Raw genomic sequence first — 21,674 nt, 5'->3', positions numbered from 1 at the left:
GTGCATTTCTACTTAATGGACTGTGAACACCCTCGCTGAGGTGGCTAGGAGACATGGCGCTTCAGCACATGCGCGGGCCTGGCTGACGCGTGTCTTCCTATGTAACCTGACACCTGAGCTCTTTGCTGTTTTCAACCCCTGCCCTTATATTCCTTTGCTCTGCTCTGTCCTTCCCTTTCTCACTGCCTCTCTGTTTCTTCCTCTCTGCCCCGCTCCCCTTCTCTGGCCCTTTCTCTCCATCTCTGTCTCTCCCTCCTTCCCTCTTTCCCTTCCTGTCTGTGTGTCTCCTCTGCCTCCTCCCCCCACCTAATTCTCCCCCCGTCCCTCCCTCTCTGTCTCTCTCTGTCTCTCTCTCTCTCTCTCTCTCACACACACACACACACACACACACACACACGTCTTTCGCATTTGTGTCTCCTTTTTATGGTACCTATTTTTATAAAACCTCCTCAAGTCGTTTATGAGATGAGGCCAAATGGCCGTAAATACAGGTTAAACGAGATCGTGGCATTGAGTCTGCCCCTCCCCTGTCAGCTCCCAAAGACAGATCCTGAGTTTTCCTTTTAATGTATTTCTATTGACCTGACACTTGACCCCAGAGAACCTCAGCAGATTCCAGGCTTTAGTATCACACAGGAGTTTGAAGAGCTGGAAGGTGATCAGTTCCAACAAGGATCTCTTTCAGGATCCCTGTCATTTTACTTCTCTGAGAGGCCTTTTGTCTCTATCCTTTGTTTCCTCTGATACAAGCCTGTCTCTCAAACATTCGTGCACATCAGAATCCCCTGTAGGGCAAATGGTACTGTATATCAATTCTACCTCAGTAAACCCAACTTCTAAAAAAACCACCTGGAGAGTTTGTCACACGGATTACTGGGCCCCACCCCAAGGACCCTAATTCCATAGTGTGAGGTGGGGTCCATGAACTTGGCCTTCTGACAGGTTCTCGGGGGTGTGAAGCTGCTGGTCCCTAGACCACATGTTAAGAAGCCCGGCTCTAAGCCCTGACAAGGGACTCCCACTAGCCCCTTGGAGGTGGTTGTCTAAATGGCCTTTTGTAGAGCTTAGCAAAAGCCTTTTTTAATGTCTGAATCAAATTAGATCCACTAATCTCCAGCCACTTCATCTCTCCGTATTTTCCCCTTGATGAGTTTAGTCAGCACAGAGACACCAGTTATGTGAACTACAGCAGACCCTTCCAGCTTCAACTTACCATCCCAGCGTCCGCTGTCAGCAAGTGGCCAAGTCACTCATCGGCCACCTGGGCCTGGGACTCACAGGTAGCTGTTATTAGCCAAGGCAGTCGGAACCCATGTCCTAGAGGCCCCTGCTGGACAGGGATGTGCTGCCGTCAAGAGCAGGGCCGTCCAACAGCCCTGCGTCGCCATCTGCACCTGGCTCTGGGCTTCCCAGCTTGTCCTCACGTGTGAAAGTCACTATCTTAGTAGCTGAAGGGCCCACCTTGACTTTTAGTTATGCTGCCCTGAACTTATGGAGGGAGGGGGAGATCATATACTAGAGTGGTCTTGTCACGTGTGGGGACTCATTAGCATAGTGGGATTGTCAGCTATGATAACAGAAGAGCTAACAGCTGAGCGACACGTACCAGACAATTTGCTGAGCACAGTATTTAACCCGCTTGGCCTCGCTCAGCCTCAGGGCCACGTTGAGGCAGTGGACTCCCCATCTCACAGGGGCGGAAGCTCAGCACCGCATCCAGGCGGCAGAGGCGGGACCCAGACCCGTGTCTCTCTGCCTCCTAAGCGCACACTCATAACCTCTGAGTGCCCTCTCGCCTTCTGCATCACGGACTCTGCTATATTTTTAGCCTCTGCTTTTCCCACTGGAATTATGAGGTTTCCAAAATTATGATTCTTCTGGAAGTAATAGACAGCAACATGAGTTTACTATTTCGTGGTGGTCAAAAATCCCACAGTATGAAATTGGGGCTTAATTCACTCAAAGAGCAAGAACTCCAAGCACATATTTTTTTCCCCAAAAAATACTTGAGAAAGACCCACTCCCCGAATGCCCGAAACACAAAATATAAGAGGGCCCCCGAAAGACGCAACAGAAACATGTATCATGCCACCTTGAAATTGCTATCTACTATGTCTCAAGGGTTATTTGGACAAAACAAGGCTATTGGAGTCTAATAAAATAAATCCAAAGTGATACCCTTTGGGCTGGCCATTAGGTCATGTGTGGTTCCTTACAGTGCCTCCAGCTGGCCTGAGAGGTTTGGTGATGCCCCAAACCCTTGAGAGTTACAGGTGCCAGGGCTCCGAGTGGACCCAACTCTGCTGCCTCTCCCTCCGCATCAAGGCTTTCCCAGTACTGCCTGTGCCGCTCCTGGGTGGACTTCTATGCATTAAGTCATCTTCATGGCATGATCACGCCTAATCCTACCACCCCAGAAAGGCCCTACCACCATGTTCATGTAACTCCTTCCCAGACTTCCTCACATCTAAATTTCTGTTTGTGTGTTTGTTTAAATAGAATCATACTATACAGACCACATTGGAAATGCACTAGTTCACTTACAGTCATATGTCATGAACATCTTTTTGCGTCATTATTCTTCCTCAGCATCAATTTAATGGCTTTCGAGTACTCTTTTGTGCCTTTCTTCGGTTTCCTACCTTTAAAACAGATTTTTATGAAGGCTCTCTTTTAAAAAGTCATCACTATCACCTTGCAAAAGTAAAATTAGGTCATTCTTGGGGAACGGGCTCTAAAAGTAAAATTGCTCTGGTGTCTCTGAATTACACTGAGTCTTTTGGAAAGACTGTTTTGTTTTCTACGAAGTTAAGTAAATAAGTAAAGCCCCACTGGAAGGCTCACACTGCAGGCATCTCTGGTCCTGTACTGGCTGTTAGAAAGTTAGAGCTGAAGAGGAGGTACTGGTAGAGACCAGAAACGCCAGCCATCCAGGCTCCCTCTCCGGTGGCGTGGACCCGTGGGATGTCTGGCTATGCCTTGGATCTGAGCCGAATGTCTTTTCTCTCCCCAGCAGACCCACCCGTGGCCGCAGCTGTGGTGTCCCATTTTAATGACTGCCCTGCTTCCCACAGTCAGTTCTGCTTCCATGGAACCTGCAGGTTTTTGGTGCAGGAGGACAAGCCAGCATGTGTGTAAGTGTCCCCTGGGGTTCTGGGGTGCTGGGGCTGCCCACGCGCCAGCAACCCACTAAAAGAGCACTTCCCTCCAGAAGCCATGCCAGAGGCCCCTGAGAGCCTTGCAGCCGACGTGTTAGAGAATCAGAACAGCGGGCTGAGGGACACCTGCTTCAAACCCAGTTGGTTAAAAATCCAGGTTCCAGAGCCCTGGCCCAGAGCCACTGAGGCAGAACTCCTAGAGTTTAGAGCCTGGGGATCTGCATTTTTAACAAGCACCTCAGGTGACTCCTGGGTTCAACAAAGTCTGAAAATTCCTGGATTCACTTTTTTTCTTTTTTTTTAATTGAAGTATAGCTGATTTACAATGTTGTGCTAGTTTCAGGTGTACAGCAAAGCGATTCGGTTATTCCTATATATTTTTTTATACAAAGAATATGTTCTTTTTCAGATTCTTTTACATTATAGGTTATGACCAGATAGTCAATATAGTTCCCTGTGCTCTACAGTAGGACCTTGTTGTTTATTTTTTATATAGTAGTGCATATCTGTTAATCCCAAACTCCTAATTTTGGTTCAAGTTGAATTCACTACTTAGAATTTCTGGAGGGCAAGGCACTTGTTTGGATCCCTTTGAACAGCTGGAGTCTCTTAAGATGAGGTCTCTGCCCTCATCCAGCTAATAAAATAAGCCAGAAGTGCACACAGAGGGTTGGTGTACATGAGTGGTAACAGAGCAAAGCAATTTGGAAATAAAGATGCAGGCCAGGGCGTGGCATTTGCCACTGCAGGCTGAGCATGGGCCCCCGGGGGCTGCTTCTGAAAACATAGCTGAGCCCCACCCTAGTCCCCTGAATCAGAATCTCCAGGAATGGGACCCAGGAGTCACTTTAGTTAGGAGCCACCAGTGATTGCCACGGTCAGCCCGACTGGGCAAGAAAGGCCCATAAGGAAAGCTTCCCGGAGCAGGTGTTGGGGGTTGGCTGGTGTGGAGAGCAGAGAGGTTGCTCCAGGCCTGGAGTGTTGGGCGACCTGCTGTTACAGTCAGCGAGGCCACAGTCGGGAGGAGACAAGATTGGAGATGAATTGGAAGCCAGAGCCTGTTGGAAGTGAGCCTTTATTCTCTAGGCAGTGGGAGCCGTGCCACTCGTGGCAAGGGGTGTTTTAGGGAAGTAAATCTGTGCGTGGTGGAGTACTGTTAGGTGGCCCTATAGTCAGCCTTGGCACTGTTGACTTTTGGGGCTGGGTAACCCCTTGCTGTGAGAGCTCGCCTGTGCACTGAAGGGTGTTAGCAACCCTGGCCTCTACCCACTACGTGCCAGTAGCACCACCTCCCCCCAACAGTCGTGACAATCAAAAATGTCTCCAGACATTGCCAGATGTCCCCCAGGATGGGGGTGGGGGGGTTGGGGGCAGAGGAAGAATTGCCCTCTACCCCCATTAAGAACCACCCATGTCTATGAAGTTGCCATTTTTATAGGTCAAAAACGGTTAAAAGTCAGCAATTTCGTATGATCCAAACTAATGATACTAAATGTTAATAAAAGCCAGCATCTATTGGGCTTTGCTTCATGCCAGGCCACGTTCTAAGCATGGTCCATGTGTTAATTCGTGTAACCCTCAGAATGATCCCGCGAGGTGGGCCCAGAGAAGCTGTGCCCAGATCACATAGCAGAGCTCACATCCAGACCCAGCCTGTCTGGCTCCTAAAACTGCATTCTTAACCATGATGCTTAAGGGTATCGGATGAGTAGCCCAGGAGAGACTGGGGACCGGGAAAGCCTGCCACAGTAAGTGGTGGTGGGTAGGGCTTTCCTCTTCCTGAGGTGCAGCTGTGTGAGCCTGGGCGGGCCCCTCGGGGTGCCTCTGAAGCCTGGAGAGGCACGCTGGCCACCTTCCTCCTGGGAGGCCTGGGTGAGGCCCCCAGGCCACGTCTGCAGAGCCAAGAGCCCTCCCCACCCCTAAATACAAAGCACGATGATGACAATAGTCTTCGTCATTCATGGTGATCATTCTTATTAAAATACACATAGGAGCCTCTGGGAGCTGATGGGATTACTTTTGATCGTAGGCTGGTCATTATGGAAAAACACTGGCCCTGAAGGAAGGGTGGCTTCTTGGCCTAGATCTCAGGAAGCCTACCAGTGCAGCAGGCGGAAGGCCCTCTCCCCTCCAGCGGTGCCCGGTGCCGGGACCTCAGGCTGCCCCGGGCTGTGTGATGGGAGAGAGAGAGGGGAGTTCTGATCAAAAGTGTGTCAGAAGTTCAGTTTTTCCACCAGATCAGGGACTGTTGTAAACTCTGAGAGCTGGCAGCCTTGAGCCTGGGTCAGCAGGTAACCTTGCCTGTGGCCGAGCCCCCTTCGGCTGGCGGACGCCTTCTGAGAGCAGGGGGTGGTGGCTCCCTTGTTCTGTTCGGTCCAGATCCCAAGCCCCGCTCGTGGCTCAGGGAGATCACTGTCCATCACGTTTACACACCATTACGTGCTGGTGGTCAGGAAGACCGGCTGTCTCTCTCCCCACTCACTTACTGTTAATAATAGTAGTAAGCTCTCTGTAAAAGCTGTAACTGTGTGCCGGGCCGGCTCCCAGCACTCCACATACAGTGACTCATGGAGTCCTCCCGTTCTCCCAGCTTCCCTCTCAAGTAGAGATTCTTGCCCTTATTGTATGAATGAGAAAACGGAGGCTCAGAGAAGTTAGGCGACTTGCCCGGAGCCCCAGAGCCCATAAATGGTGGAGCTGGGGTTCAGTCCCATCAATTCCAACCCCGAAACCCATGTTCTCAGCTGTTGCCCCTCAGGGCACTCTGTCTCAGCCTCACAGAGTTCCCCTCAAATAGCTCTTATTTCCAGGAAAGGTGTTGGCACCTTCCCCCCGCAGGTAAACCTTCCTCCAGAGGCACAGACTCTCAATGAATCCTTCCTGTGGGCCGAGGGCAGGGTCTACAGAATCAGCAGAGACCCTGCTGCAGTGTGGGAAAGCTGACCGTCTGTGGGGAGGCGTGGCCACGTGAACCTTTACTGCCTCTTTACCTCAGTTTCCCCGCTGGATCTTGGCGGCCCAGGGGTGGTATTCAGCCCACAGACGTGTTTCATACCACGGTAGATGAGTCTGCCTCGTGCTTTGGTGGTTGTAATTAGCTGTGCACATTTTGGAAGTCAGGTTTTACATCTCCAGGCAGACGCCCAGCTTCTCTGGAACACAGCCTGCCTCCCCCCGCAAGTTCCCCAGTTTCCACCTCTTCCTGCTGGTCCCCAACACTGAAGCCAAAGTCGGTCCCCAGTCATTCCTGTTGCCCGCTCTGTTCTGCTCACGCCAGCCTGCTTTGCTCACTTCTGCCGCCACATGAGCTTGTAAGCTCAGTGAGGGCAGGACCACGCCTTATACCTTTTTGTATTTACAGTACGTAGAAGAATGTTCTAATTCATTAATTCCCACCAGACCAAAAACTGTGAGTCCACGCAGAGAAAGCAAAACCTGCTGTCCCCGCTCTTAGAACTACCCCAGCTTTAGGGAGCTGACACACTCTTCCTTGTCAATAAAACTGACATACCTTGAAGTTAAGGCCGTGTCAGTCACGGCCTTACAGGAAAACCCACAGGGGCCCAAGATTATAGTCCGAAAAGAGGGTGCTCTTTCTAAAATACTGTCATTCTTAAGCTTTGTTTTCCATAAGAGCAATAGTCCTTAGGTTTCCAGAGAACTAAAATGACATCTCACACTAAAATATGAGATAAGGAAAAAAAGTTACAACAAATAACTAGTCAGAAATCACCAAAGGTAGTGAACATTATCCTGAAACATTTATGCTTCAGATGAACCCTAGATTGTATCTTTGGTCTCCCTTTAATAAATCCCTGCTAGGAGCCAACCACTTCAGAAAACAAATAGGGAAAGAATTTCCAAAGGTAGTAAGTAAAACCATAGAAATGCAAGGGTAGGACTCAAACACGGTTTCTTTCCCTGAGGCAGATTCTGCAAACCGTTGGTCTGCTGCCTGCAGAAACCTTCAAACAAAGGAAAACAGTTGAAGGAAGCCACCCGGGTGACAGGTTTTCAGGGTTCCAGTGTTGGCAGCCAGTGACAACTCATCGAAGTGTCTCACCTATCCAAAAAACGCCCCTCGGTGACTAAACTCTCTGACTTTCCCACAGCCAAGTGTGAAAGCACATTGCTGTCAGCCAAGGAAAACATTCCACCTGGCTCTGGCCACAGCACATTCCAGTGGGATCTGAACAGAGTCAAACACCCAGAGCGGGGTGACCACCTTCAGTGCGCACGCAGACTGCCTGTGTGACCAAGAACACGCCTCCTGAGACATCAGGCTTGGGAGTGGTTTTCTTGTTGGTGCGTGAGCCACTTTATGTAGATCTACTGTCATCTCAATAACCAGCAGGTGGTGGGGTGTAGGGCTAAGACGGTTAAGACATCACCCACCCACAAGTCTGGAGAAAGTGCACGCCCTCTTTCTACCCCCAGCGGAAGCAGGTACTGAGGGTCACGCACCAGGCAGGATAACGCAGCAGTTAAAGGCATGGATTTGGACATCAGACAGATCTGAGTGACTTAGCACCGTTAAGCCTCAGTTTCTTTGTGTATAAAATGGAGAGATTAGTACTTCTCAGGATTGTAATGAGGACCCAGTGACCGTAATGCATGCAAAGCTTTTGCTGTCCGAGACAGGAGCCACTAGCCATGTGTGGCTATTTAATTTATTTAATTAATTAAAATTTAGTTTTTCACAGAAGTAGAGCCACGGATGTAGGAAACACACTTATGGTTACCAGGGGATACGGGGGAGAGGGATAAATTGGTAGCTTGGGATTGACATATACGCACTACTCGATATATAAGATAGATAACTAATAAGAACCTGCTGTATAGCACAGGGAACTCTACTCAATAGTCTGTAATGGCCTATATGGGAAAAGAACCTAAAAAAAGAGTGGATATATGTATATGTATAACTGATTCACTTTGCTGTACACCTGAAACTAACACAACATTGTAAATCAACTATACTCCAATAAAATTTGTTTTTCAGTCTCACCAGCCACATTTCAAGTACTCAGTACCTCTAGGCAGCTAGCGGCTACTGTATTAGACAGCACACATACAGACACTCTTTCCATCATCACAGAAATTTCTTCTTAAATGTATTTTTTTATTGAAGTATAGTTGGTTTACAATGTTGTGTTAATTTCTGCTGTACAGCAAGGTGATTCAGTTATACATATATATACATTCTTTTTTATATTCTTTCCCATTATGGTTTATCCCCAGATACTGACTATAGTTCCCTGTGCTATACAGTAGGACTTTGTTGTTTATTCTCTGTGTGATAGTTTGCATCTACTAACCCCAAACTCCCAATCCATCTGTCCCCCACTCCCCCTCCCCCTTGGCAATAGACAAATCTGTTTGTTCTCTATGTCTGTGAGTCTGTTTCTGTTTCATAGATAGGTTCATTCGTGCCGTATTTTAGATTCCACATATAAGTGATATCATATGATATTGCCTTCTCTTTCTAACTTACTTCACTTGGTGTGGTAATCTCTCGTTGCATCCATGTTGCTGCAAATGGCTTCTTTTGTTCTTTTTTTATGGCTGAGTAGTATCCCATTGTATATATGTACCACATCTTTATCCATTCATCTGTCGAATCATCACGGAAAGTTCTGTTAGCACATTAGAGAATATTGAAGCCCAGTTCCTAGCAGAGCATAAGAACAGCCATCATCAGCACGATCACCATTGTGAACAGCACGTTGTTACCATCACCACAGCTGAAGGATCCAAGTCCTGCTGAAGAAGCAGTGAAAGTTGGGTAGACCATGGAACCCAGGGCTGTACAGTGAGGAAGCCCCTACTCCCTCCAGCCCACTCCTCCCGAGCGCCCCAAGCAGAGAGGTTCTAGGACTTGGTAAATCCAGTTCTTGAAGCCAAAAATGGGTAAACCCAGTACAGGTGTCCTGCGACTCATGTCCCCACTCCCACCACGGCCCTATGGATTTTCTCCATGTTAAAGGCAAGTTGGTATAAACGTTTTTCTAAAACCATGGTCCCTGGCCCTTGGTCACCTTGGTTCTTGGCCCCCATATTAAAAACTTTATCTCGGAGCCTGTGCCAAAAGGCGTGGCTGCAAATCAGAGCACTAGCCTCCTGCCAGAGGGTACACCATTGTTTATGAAGACAGTGTCTCTCGAGAGCCTGGAACATGCTCCCGTTCTTTCATTTACATTTTTGGCACTCGTACAGCCCTTCCTTTGTGTCAGGCACTTCACAAGATGTTAACTCATTTAATGCTCATAACTCTATGAGGTAAGTTTTATTACTATCATGTTTTAAGGACGCAGAATGAGTGCCACAGAGAGGTGGAGTAACTGGCTCAAGATCACACAGGCATTACACGGGGAATGGGATTCAAACAAATGACGCTTTGGCTCCAAAGTCTGTACCATGTTGTGCCCACTTGCGGGATCCTGTCCCAAGGAAGTAATCTCAAATGCAAACAAAATGTGTACACAGAGATACTCCCCTGGCATTGTTTATGATATCAAAATTGGATACAGCCTAAACGGTAAGGGTTCAGTGAAGCAAATCGTGTATAATTTACTTTCCAACCATTTTAAACAACTTCTGCAGTTTCCTAATGACATAGTAAAATGGTGAAGAGATGTTAACTGAGAAATTGATGCAAAATCATATTTTTTAAAAATCTTAACTACATTAAAAACTACCTAGAAGTAGTCCAGAAGAACTCCTTGTCAATCAGACTGCCATTTAAGGTGGTAGGGTGTACAACAATGTGGACTTTTCTTTGTCTTTCTGTTCTATTATATTTTGATGTATGTCCTTTCCGATTTGCTTAGAAACATTCTTTCTCTAGTTGGAGAACATTTTCCTTAAGGGAAAAAAAAAACACACTTATAAGAGCACAGCTCTACATGCATTATCCTATTTCTTTAAAATTTTAAAAGGCACTGTGAACCAGGTACAAAAGGGACTTAGGGGAAACACTGAGCAACTGGACAGGACTAGAAGTCTGAAAACCCTCAGCAGAGGAGAAAGAAAGGCGTATCATTGATCATTTAATTCTTGTTAAAATGAGGAGGCCTAAGCCACAAAGTCTGCTCCTAAGAAAAGCACCAAAGCAACCTCCAAACTGAATCAGTAACAAAAATGAGAAGGTGTCAGGGACTCGCCTGGCTGGAGCCCGTTGCCTTTCGTCTTCAGCCACGGTGGCCCCTGCAGCTCAGACAAGCTCCTTGCCCCTCCCGTGCTACACTCTTTCCTTTCTTTCTTATGTACTTCTTTTTTATTCTTATCTGGGGGAAACAGCCTACATGTGATTCCAGAGCCTCATTTTCACAATTATGAAGACAGAATCAGCATTCCAGAGTCTTGTGCTTGACGATATCCACTCTCGACAGATAAAATTGAATGGTCAAATGTTATAAGAAAATGTTCAGCCTTACACATGTGCCATTCCCCTTCGTGACAGAAAAATTCCTATTTTGCTCAGATTCCTTTCTCTTTTTTTTTTGCGGTACGCGGGCCTCTCCCTGTTGTGGCCTCTCCCGTTGCGGAGCACAGGCTCCGGACGCGCAGGCTCAGCGGCCATGGCTCACGGGCCCAGCCGCTCCGCGGCATGTGGGATCATCCCAGACCGGGGCACGAGCCCGCGTCCCCTGCATCGGCAGGCGGACTCTCAACCACTGCGCCACCAGGGAAGCCCTCAGATTCCTTTCTTAAACAGAGGTGCCGCATCTCCCATTTCTCCTGCACCTGAATGAGAGGGCCCACTGTACAGCTCCCAACCTGGGGAAGTGCCCAGGAAGAGACGGGGGAAGAGAGGAAGGAGAAGGGGGAGGGGCAGATTTTGAACTGTTGGGTCTTGATTCTGTGTCCTTAAATGACCTTCTACCTCAGTGGTTCTCAGGCCTCAACATTAGAGTCACTTGGGTGCCCAGACCAATTGGATGGGCATCTCCAAGGGTATGACCATGGCCCCGGCATTCTCCAGAGCTTCCAAGGTGATTCCAATGTACAGCCGGGTGGGAAGCAGTGCCTACCTGAGGTAGAGACAGGAGCTGAGTCAAGTGTGATTCATTTGTGACCAGGTGAGGTGACTTTTCCCCTCGTTGTGTGACTTATGCTAAAATAATTGCGTAATTAAGTCTAATATTAGTAGAAGCTTGGGAAACCTTTTTTAAAATGTATGTCACCAAACCTTTTCTTGCTCCCCGGCTAGTAAAGAGCAACTGAGAAGCATCCCTGTATTACAGTCGACTGGGGAGAAGAAAGGACCTCCCTCCACCCCAAGGCCAGAAAGTCTAAATTGTGTTCTCAACTTTGGCTGCCCATTGGAATCATCTGGGAGCTCTAAAAATGCTGATGCCCAGGCCTTACTCCCAGGGATTCTGATTTAGTTGGTCCGGGCTGTGGCCTGGACCTCAGGATTTTTTCAAGCTCCCCAGGCCATTCCAATGGCCAGCCAGAGTTGATTTCGCTGGTAAACCTTCACGGTGGCTTTCAACTCAGGCTTCCTCAGAATACCCTCGGCCTTTTCTTTAAGACACCCAGGCCCCATTTTCAGAGAGATTTTGACCTGGGAGGTCCTGGGAGAAGCTCAAGTATCTGGACCACTGGCTGTTCTGCCTCCCAGCTGCAGCTGGGCTGCTTGGTGCTAAGACTTGCTCTTCTTGGAGCTCACCTGGGCCATGACCTGGAGTCTCGTGTATTAGGCAGCAACTCAGGTGCTCCCCATGCCTCACTGGGGAAGTTTTCATTCAGAAGCAAGCTGAGCTCCCTAACTCAATGAGACTGGGGTTTGAATGTTTACTGCTGTGACACTAAGTGGACAGAGGCATTCTTTTTGGCATGAAGACTCCTAATGGGAAAGACCTCTGCCAGGGGCAGTACTGAGGCCAGGCTGGTTGTAAAGGGCCCAGCACACACATGGCAGGAAGAGGATGGAAAGTCAGCAAAATGTGACCCAGCCTAGAGGGTTATCTTCCCTGGTGAGTTAAGACGGCACTGTCTGGGGGCATCTTTGCAACTTGCTACACCCACAGCAGGAAGACCTCTTTATGGGGCAATCAGCCACCCCTCTTCCTTTTTGCTGTGCAGTTTGTGAGTTTGCCATTGAATCACTATCCCAGAGTAGTATCTTCCGGATTAATTTGCATTACCCCAGAAAGGTCTCCTTCACAGTTGAGATCCTTAGGTTTTTAACTCCCGAATCTGCCCGCCCCATCTGTAAAACAAGGTAAACAGCAGCCCAGACCTCCCATGCAGTAGTCATTGTTGGGATTAACAGAGATAGTTCATGTAGGAGTTTAGCATAGCCTTCGTTGATAAGATAATATAATTAGCACTAAGCTCCCACTATTTTATTTAAATGGGATTTCTTAGAGTCCCCAGCATTGATTTGTTAATTCATAGGGTTTCCAGAACCAAGCAGTTGAGGAGGTGTTAGAATCCTCCTCTCCCAGGGCCTGCAGGTTAGAGTAGGAACATCTCTAGCTGGGTGAAATTGCCTCCTGAGGTGCTCTTCCTGTAGCCTGGACCTTTCACGAATAGCTGTGCAAACCCTCATCACACTACCCTTCCCTCGGAGGAAGCAGACTGACACCCAGCTACAGAGAAGTCTCACTGGCTTGACTGCAACTCCTGGTTAGACATCTAACAATCCATCCCAGAGCCCAGGCTTCCCAACCCTCTTCTGCTCTGTGGTTCACCAGAGTTTTTGTAGAGCTAGGTCTTGCCTGCGGGAGCCTGGAGGCTGGCCGAAAGTGAGGCTGGTGGGAGAGGCAGCCAGAGAGGTGGGCATAGTCCTAAGGGCCTTCAGAGAAGGAGAGGCCATAGGGAGATCCATAGAAAGAGCTATGGAAAATGGATGGATGGATGACTGGGCGAATGAATGAGTGAGTCTTTAAAGTATATCTTCTTGGCGAATGTGGTCTTTGAGATGGAGTTTGAGGAAGAAAGTGAGGAATAATATTCCAGGCAGAGAAGGTGGCAGGAGCTGAGATGGGCAAGGGGAAGGTAGTCATTCATTCATTCATTCATTCACAGGCTGACGTGTCCTGAGTGCCTATGTGCTGGGCACTAGTTTAGTTGACATTAGGGGTGGGGGGACTTCTTGGGTTGGCTGAAACCTAGGTGACTGGAGATAAAGTAGAGGGGGTGGGTTAGGGTCCTGCAGATAAGGGGTGTTGGATACCAAATGGAGGAAGCCCACAACCCAGGTGGGAGCCATCTGGGTGCAGGGTGAATATTCAGGATGGGTTGGAGGAGGGACCCTTTGCAGGATTCGCTATAGACACCCACAGCTTCAATTTGTGCATCACCTGTGCCTGTTGCATATCGCCTCTCAGTCTCAAGTTCAGTCCACCGTCAGCTTTCCCCTGCTGGGAAGGGGCCAGCGCCTTGTTTTCTCCCCAGCCTACAGGGTGAGCTGTTTCTGAATTTGCCCTCAAAATGATTTTGTTATTAAGACCAAACAAAAGCAAACTTGCCCCTGTTTCCTAGCCCCCAGTCATCGCCATCCTAGCCAAAGTCTGTGAGAGTCTGTGTTCTTATTCACACTTCTGTGGTCCAGATCCTTTTTCAGACAAGGTCTTCTTGCCAGAGCTCCTGCATCTTCTTCCTCTCTGGAGCCTCTCTCTCCTCCTCGGGTCTGTAGAGAACTCTCTACATGGCATTTTCCATCCCGGTTGGCCCTCCCCAGCTTCCTTACTAACTGAAGACTGCAAACCCTTTGCACCCTTGTTGAACCTAAAAGCTCAAATCTCCTTTACACTTTCAAGATTGGAGGCTAAACCAAAAGCCAGACTTAATCAAGAGCTGAATCTGAGGCATTCTCATCACAATCCCCAGATAGTATGCAGGGGCAGCAGCCCTGCTGAGTGAGCGAGAACCCAGACCCTGTGGTCAGCAGACCTGGGAATGGATTTCTCTCTCTTCCCTGGCAGGGTGGGCACAGGCAAGTGACTTGACTTTTCTGTGCAAAGAGTAAGTGAGAAAACATGTGTCAAATGTAAGCTAACCTCTAACAGAAAAGCAAGTTCAGACAAAAGAATTCAAACTAAAGAATACCTTTAAAGGAGGTACATAACAGTTGGGCTTTGGGATAAAGAGCACCAGTGAGAGACTTTTCCATTAAGCAGCGTTAAAGACAGAAGCTACATGTTCTGGTATCCCAGGTTGTAGCCTTAAGCAGCCATTTTTGCAGTATCTCCTGTTTGCCATAACCTTAAACCCATACAGTACCTGAAAATGATTCAATTTGTGCTAGCATTGAGCAAAACCTGTACTCCAGGAAAATGCACTGTATTTGTCCTGTGACTCCTTCTGGCATGTGGGGTCTGGCAGCCCGGGAGCCCAGGTTTAAGGGAATCACAAATGCAACGCCCCTGGGGCTGGCCCTGCACAAGAGCAGGCGTACCAGGACCCTTAATCCCCCTTCATTTTCCTTGCCCTTCCAAAGCCTTTTAATCTAAAAGTGAAGGTGACAGTCTGGCTATTTCATCAAAAGGTAGACTCTTAAAAAAAAAAAAAAATTTAACTATCATTGTCGTGTCCGAAGGGCGGTGGGGAGGGACAAAAACCTTTAAATCCAGTGTGATGTTTGGTGCAAGACTGCCCCTCAAGGAAGTCCCCTGTGGGAAGGAAGCTATCCCACCTGAGAAGGCAGTGGTGATCAAACATTTTCATTACAACAAAAAAGTCACCCCAGACAAAGGGACCTGTGTGTAAGCTAAGTATCTTCTACTGAGAAGAATCATATGCTTGGTAGAAAAAAAAAGGGCTTGCATCAGAAAATGACCATCGCTTCCTTATGCCTAGAACATGTCCTGAGGAATCACCATGCATGCACGAACCCCTTGTGGCCCCAGCCAGAATCTGGGTGGGGGGAGTTTAGCGTAGGTGAGGGCTACGTGGAAGAAGCAGCTTCAGCCCTCAGCTCTTAGGACGAGGCCGCTACTGAAATGATTGATGCCAAAGAGTCTCTGAATAGTAGCAATACAAGCAATACTATCACCTTGTGTTGTTATTGCCCTTTACAGGCTACATGCATGGTCATAAACATGCAGCGTCTTGTGACGTTACTAATCCTCTAGCGGAGAGAGGCCAGCTGTTATTACCAGATAGTGGTGCTGGCCTCTAGTCCAGTACACGCCCCACCTGGTAAATGTCTGCAGAACTAATTAAGCTTGATGAAGAAGATAAAAAAGCAAACCACAGTCTTTGTCTTCTGCTGGTTTAGCATGTTGTCTTTCTCTCATCACTAGGGATTCTGAATACACACATTTAGTTTAAAAATAACCTGGATTTTTATGAACTGCCAAAATGAGCTCCGTGTCTTGGACACACTTGCCGCCCTCCTCACTCCCCCGGGACCTGGCACGGTTACCGTAATAACGAAGTGCCTCAGCAGCACCTTCCCCTCAGATGATAAGCTGGTGAGTTATCCCTTGTTCTCCAGACAAGAGGAGCCTGTGCAGGGGAGTAGGAGAAATTTTGCTGATGCCTTTGCCTCCAATAGCAAAGGCTGGAGGGGCCCCTTTGGGCTTTTCCCCTCCGGCCCAGCCTCCCTGGGGAGTGGGGAGAATGAGACTTCTGCCTGGAGAGCACACTGATGTTCCTGTCTTCCTCAGCTGCCACTCTGGGTACGTCGGTGCACGCTGTGAGCACGCGGACCTCCTGGCCGTGGTGGCCGCCAGCCAGAAGAAGCAGGCCATTACTGCCTTGGTGGTGGTCTCCATCGTGGCCCTGACTGTCCTCATCATCACGTGTGTGCTGATACAGTGAGTCTTTGCTACCCCCGAGGCCGGGACCCCCACCTGCAGGCCCTCCCGGGGCCATAACAGGGCCACCACGACAGCTTACTGCTGTGATGTCTGATGAGTGTTAGCAAAGCAAAGAGGAACTTTGGTGACAGCCACGTTGTGTGAAAGGCACACGTCCTGGCGGGTCTGCAGCACACATCCTGGGAGGTGCCCCATTGGAAGCAGAGCCAAAGGTGCTCTCTCTCTGCCGTGGGCTTGGAGCCCTCACCATTGTCATGGGGATGTGCAGGGGTTCCAGAGGGAACTAGACACGGCTCCCAGCCTCCCGTGGGCAGTAGCGGCCTCGCTTCCTCTCCACAGAAGGCACTTGGCGAATCCTAAAGCCACTGTTGCTGTTAGGACAGGCCTCCCCCTTTCTCTACTTCTCTGCCCTATTCCTCCTCCTCCAAAACTCAGTCTCTGCCTGACATCTTCCAGGAAACCTTCCTGAGCCCTAGACCAACTGAGCCCTTTTCCCGGTGTTTCTTAGCCTCCTTCGCTTGCCCATATCTCCCGATTGGACTGCTCTGCAAAGGGAGAGGCCCTAGGGCTGTATTTCCAGCATCTGGCCAGATTTGTTCCCTGGAAGTATCTGGAGACCTCTAAGTCACAGAGCAAGCCCTCAGCGTATGCTACCTAATTGGACACGCACAAGAAAGGGACATACCGGCCAAAGGCTGCGGTTAGCTCAGCGTAGAGTAGCTCGTGGTGGAAACAGTAAGTAGACAGGTCCCTCTAGCCAGGCCTGGAGGAAGCAGTGCGTGTTCCCGCAGGAAGCCAGACTTGAGCCCTCTGGGGTTGCCTGGGTTTGGGACAGATAAATAAGTGTCTCCGTCCCGTTTGTTTATTGACTGTTGCTGTTGGAGCGTCTAAAGCACACGCTCCTGGTTCTGGGAATGAACGGGGTGCCCCTAGAACCCCAGCTTGTTGACAGTAGCCGCCGCGCACTCACATCCTCCTCCTGGATCCAGCCAGTGTTAAGGGCGAGGGATGAGGTCTCAGCTGGGCTGTTCTACTCCCATGTGTCTTGGGAAAACATGTTTGCAGGCTGGGGCATAGCTCAGGTTCTGCTACTCGTGAAGACCCCCTGGGGAAGCAGGAGCAACCTATTGACCACTAGCCTCGATTCTCATGGCCGGCTGGCTATGTGGGGGCGCCCGTCACTCCCACAGTCCTGTTTCTGTGGCCAGGAGGGTCCCAGAGCCGTAGGAACAAGACTCGGTGCCCACGTGCGCCCCCCCAGGAGGAGTGAAAAGCTCATTTTGCCATGTTCTCTAAAGACAGAAACAACCCAGGGTACCTGGGCGGCCTCTCTGATTCCCAGGGAGGAGTTCCCAGGGAGGCAGCCATTCCATCTCTCCTCTGTCCTTTCCAAGTCCATCCTTGCCAGAGATCAAGTTCAGAATCCCTGAGAGACCAAGCCCCCGCCAGACTGCTGGTTGCCGGGGCACGGGGTCCCTCCTGAGTGGCAGAGTTGGTTGGGGCCAGCTCATCCCATGCCAGAGGGACCTAGAGGCCTTGATCTCACTTCCCTGGGCCATTCCTGTCTGGGTAGTGACGGGGCGAGCCCTCCTGGCTAGGTGACAGCAAGACAGCAGTCACTGATAGATCTGGAGTCAAGGCCTAGGTCCCTCCCGCATGGGGCGAGCTGGTCCCACCCCGGACTCTGTGGCTCAGGAAGGACCCGGGCCCGGGAGACTGCTCTGGCCACCCCTGGCAGAAGCAGCTTGGGCAGAAATGTCCCAGGGTCCCTTCTCAGCTCTGCTGCCCAGAGATTCAGGGGCTCCAGTAACCTTCCTGGGGCAATGCCGAGAGAGAGGGGCTGGGGTGGGGATCGTGAAATGTCACCAGGCTCCAACAGGGAAGCACAGCAACAGGCTTGTTTCCTCATCTGTTTCCAGGCTCACGTCAGCCACGAGACCCCTCCCAGCCCCAGACACTGGGTGTATAGATTACACATACCTTAGGGTTAGGATGAGTGGAAACAGTCCTCCCTGCTATCCCAAGGGAAACAACCATCAGTGTCTGTAGGTACTTAATGTCTTAGTGCTTCCTTTTCTGCCCTTCTCTTGGGTTCTCTGGTTCCTTTTTTGTGCTAACTCTGCAGACCGTTCATTCCTGCCCACAGAGGGTGGCCGGAGCATTCATGGTCCTGATGCTTTAGGACTCCGGGTTTTGGGTTCACTGAGAGGATGAGTTTGCCACGACTAGAGAATGTTAGTCCTCAGAAAAAGATTCGAAGCCACGGAGGTGCATGATTTATTCTTCCATTCCTTCTGTGGGTCCATTGCAGCCCACGCACAGTCCCAGCTTTTCGGCTGGCAATTCCTGATGGCTGACCCCGTCCCTGGCCCTCCCAGCCCTGGCTAGCCTGAAGTGGTGGCTCTGGCCCAGTCCTGACAGCGGTTCTGAGGCTGCTCCCGCATTTCTGGAGTTACCCAACTGCTGCTTTATGGAGCAAGCAGCCGGTGGGGGACCGGTCCCCTCTCTCAGCTGGAGCCAGGTACCTGCCTGCCAGGTTACCCTGCCAACCCAGAGCAGAGCAGCCGAATGGAGCTGGTCCTCTGGGGTGGCCAACAGGCCCTCTCACAGGTGGCCAGCTCCTGCCCCAAAGGCCACCACCCTGCAAAGCTCTCAGCCCCCTGCTGTGTCTCTCCCTCCGGAGGCCCCATGGGAAGGCTGGGTTAGAGCCCAGAGCTGCCCAGCAGGCCCCTCGGGCAGACGCTGCACCAGCTGGGCACCCCTGCCAGGCTCCTGCCAAGACCGTGTTCTCTGCGCCTTTGCAGCTGCTGCCAGGTCCGAAAACACTGTGAATGGTGCCGGGCCCTCATCTGCCGGCACGAGAAGCCAAGTGCCCTCCTGAAGGGAAGGACTGCTTGCTGCCACTCAGAAACAGGTAAGAGGGCTGCCTCGAGGAAAGGCCTTTTTCCCTCGGGAGACGCTATTGGGTAGAGAAAAGGACCACCTTCTCCAGGTCAGGGCAGAAGTTCTTGGAGGATGAAGCAGAAAGAAGGGAGAAAAAGAAGAGGATATTCATCCTACCGAGTCAGGTTTAGTTTATTCTAATGTGTGTTTTACTCAGAAGGGAGCTCTTTTATCCTTACTGGTGACTGTGTGACCTTTAACAAGTAACTTAACCTCTCTGAGCCTTAGTTTGCTTGTTAAAAAGATGTTGTGCAAATTGAATAAGTACTGATATAAAGTACCTAGTGTGTCACAGACTGTAGACATTCAGCAGATGTTCATTCTCTTTCTCTTGAGAAATCATCTCCCCTTTCCCATCTGTGAAATGAGAGATTTGGCCTATGGAAGGTCTTGAAGGACTCTAAACTCTTAGAATCCTGTGATCTTCCTTCAGTTTACCATTGTTGCTTGAATATTTTCTCCAACATCCACGAAAAAGATTGGACATCTGGATATGAGGCCAAACTCACATCTCAGGAACCCTCATCCGAGCATCCCTTGCTCAGGGCTCCTTGAGTCAAATAGCAAATATATCCAGACAGGCTCTCAAAAGTCTCACATGAACAAGTTTCTGGACCACTGGGTTGACCCACAAAGCCTGTCAGAAACTTAGAGTTCCTTTTTAGGAAGTAGTGGATCAGGAGACAATCACCCCATACTCGTCCACCTGGGGGTGTCCTTCTCTAGTAAACAGGCAGCATTCCAGACGAGATCGGGCGCGTCCAGAGTGGTATGGCCATAGCACAGTCAGCATTCCAGAAGCTCACGGTTGCATGGAGAAGACAGGAAGAAAAGCGCCTGGGAAGCTGGAACGCTGCGGTGTTCATGAGGCCTCCTGGTGATCTGACCCGGAGGGAACTGAAGGCCCCGGAGCGCCGTTCACTTGGTCTTCATTTCAAGAGCCATCGTAATTGTGCATGAGCAGCCCTTCTGATTCAGGAAGGTGCTGATTCATTAACCCTCACGATAGCCTTAAGGAGGAGGGTGTGGGTAAACTGAGTCTGCTAAAGGCCTGCGTGGGTGCCTCCCTGAGTCCCTAGGGGAGCTAGGATGAGACCCAAGTCCTCTGAAGGCCCCACTCACATCTCCTCCACCTCAGGGGACCATCCATTGAGCTAATGAAGATAGATATTTTTGTTTTGTCTTTTAGCACCAATAGGAAAACTGCATATGCCTTTTTAAGGAAATTTATACTAGGTTTTGTGCCATCGGGCTGCACCTTGGCAGAGTCATTTAGGATAGAGTAAATTTCTTGTGAATGTCACTTCTTCCCTACCCCCATTTGAGAGGATGTTAGCTTTGAACCTGGGGATGGATCTGACCTTCCAGAGATGGCCACCAAGGCTGACGCCCCTCTCCTTGAGTTGACAGGTACCTTCCCACCTCCAGAGGAACCATGGGAGGGACCAGAGCAGGAAGATGTCCAGGCTGGGCTGGACTCAGGAGCTGCTGGGGAATGGGTACACGCTGCCTCCCCGTAACAGTCACAGAGGACACCGTCAGGGCCCACCCATTGAGCAACAAGGGGGTCCATTCTATTTTTTTTGCGGTACGCGGGCCTCTCACTGTCGTGACCTCTCCCGCTGCGGAGCACAGGCTCCGGACGTGCAGGCTCAGCGGCCGTGGCTCACGGGCCCGGCCGCTCCGCGGCATGTGGGATCTTCCCGGACCGGGGCACGAACGCGTGTCCCCTGCATCGACAGGCGGACTCTCAACCACTGCGCCACCAGGGAAGCCCAGGGGTTCCGTTCTTAAATAGCCTCGGGGGAAGCCATTCTGCTGCCAGAGCCCTGACCAGCTCATGAGCTGCCCAGTAAGCCACCCCTGGTGAGGGAACTGGCCGCAGACGGGGTTGAATCACCTCCAGTTGAATGAAGGCCCTCATGACAGCGCGCATCCCCATTCTCTTGTTTCCTTTGGCGCTGAAAGCACAGTTTCAGGAGCTTTTGCCCCTGCGGTTTAACCAGCAGAAGGTGGACTTGTCCGCCCAGAAGAGCCTGGTGACTTTGGCTGGTGCATCCCCGAGTTTCTGTCCCAAGCCAGTTTTCCCAGCCTGGCTGGGGTCTGGCCCACAGAGCTTAACCTGTTTTTCCTTCCTTCCAGTGGTCTGAAGAGCCCAGAGGAGGCGTTCTTCCAAATGGCCTGCGGCAGCCTGAGAAAGAAAGGACTTCTTGAGGACCGCACGGTGAGGGCTGCCTGGGACGGGCCAGCAGACCTTTCCTACTCTGCCTGCCCTCGCCTGTGTGAGCTTTTTGTCTTTTGTGGGCCTTCATTCAAAACTCTGTCCACAACTCTGTCTGCTTGGGGTTATCCAGTGTGACCTGGAGAAGAAATAAGTGGACCACAGTCTAAAGACTGGTCAGAAATGAACGGCACGGGGTGGACCTCCTGTTTACCTAATGAGCTGTGCGCGTTGGCATGTGTGTCCAGGTGTGCGTAGGTGTGTTCTGCCAGTCGCGGATGCCAGGCTGTGCTTTTTTTAATGGGCCCATCTCCCCACAACAGTCTCCATCCTGCCTGACACTGGAGATTCCTTTAGTTGAGTTTTTTTCTTACCGCTTATGGGAGAAGAAGGAGGAAAAAGGCATAACTGCTTTTTGCTACGTGAAGACACCAGTGTAAGAGGGGCCATGTCTGTCCTCTGTCCAAAAAACCCGCAACCAGCCCGATATCTTCCACAGACACATGATGTTGAAGACCTTCCCGAGCTGTTGCCACCCTCAGAGATAACTTCTTATTTATTAGATGGATGATGGTG

General features: G+C 50.2%; 1 protein-coding gene across 1 annotated transcript in view; it reads left to right on the top strand.

Annotated features, from left to right (window-relative positions):
* The window catches only part of TGFA (transforming growth factor alpha), a gene marked incomplete at its 5' end in the record, with an annotated part of 104,118 nt that extends 83,037 nt beyond the window's left edge, over window positions 1-21,081 (top strand). The window contains 4 exons of the mRNA XM_082852017.1: window positions 3,014-3,134; window positions 15,782-15,931; window positions 18,739-18,848; window positions 21,020-21,081. Coding sequence (XP_082708143.1) covers window positions 3,014-3,134; window positions 15,782-15,931; window positions 18,739-18,848; window positions 21,020-21,027 — 389 coding nt within the window. The 3' untranslated portion in view covers window positions 21,028-21,081. The remainder of the gene's footprint in view (window positions 1-3,013; window positions 3,135-15,781; window positions 15,932-18,738; window positions 18,849-21,019) is intronic.
* Between the last annotated feature and the right edge of the window lie 593 nt (window positions 21,082-21,674).

This window comes from Leucopleurus acutus (genome assembly GCF_964270905.1).
Source record: "Leucopleurus acutus genome assembly, chromosome: 12".
In the NCBI taxonomy this organism is placed as follows: domain Eukaryota; kingdom Metazoa; phylum Chordata; class Mammalia; order Artiodactyla; family Delphinidae; genus Leucopleurus; species Leucopleurus acutus.
The sequence above is the reverse complement of the archived record's forward strand: the minus strand, read 5'-3'. Positions and strand labels throughout refer to the sequence as shown.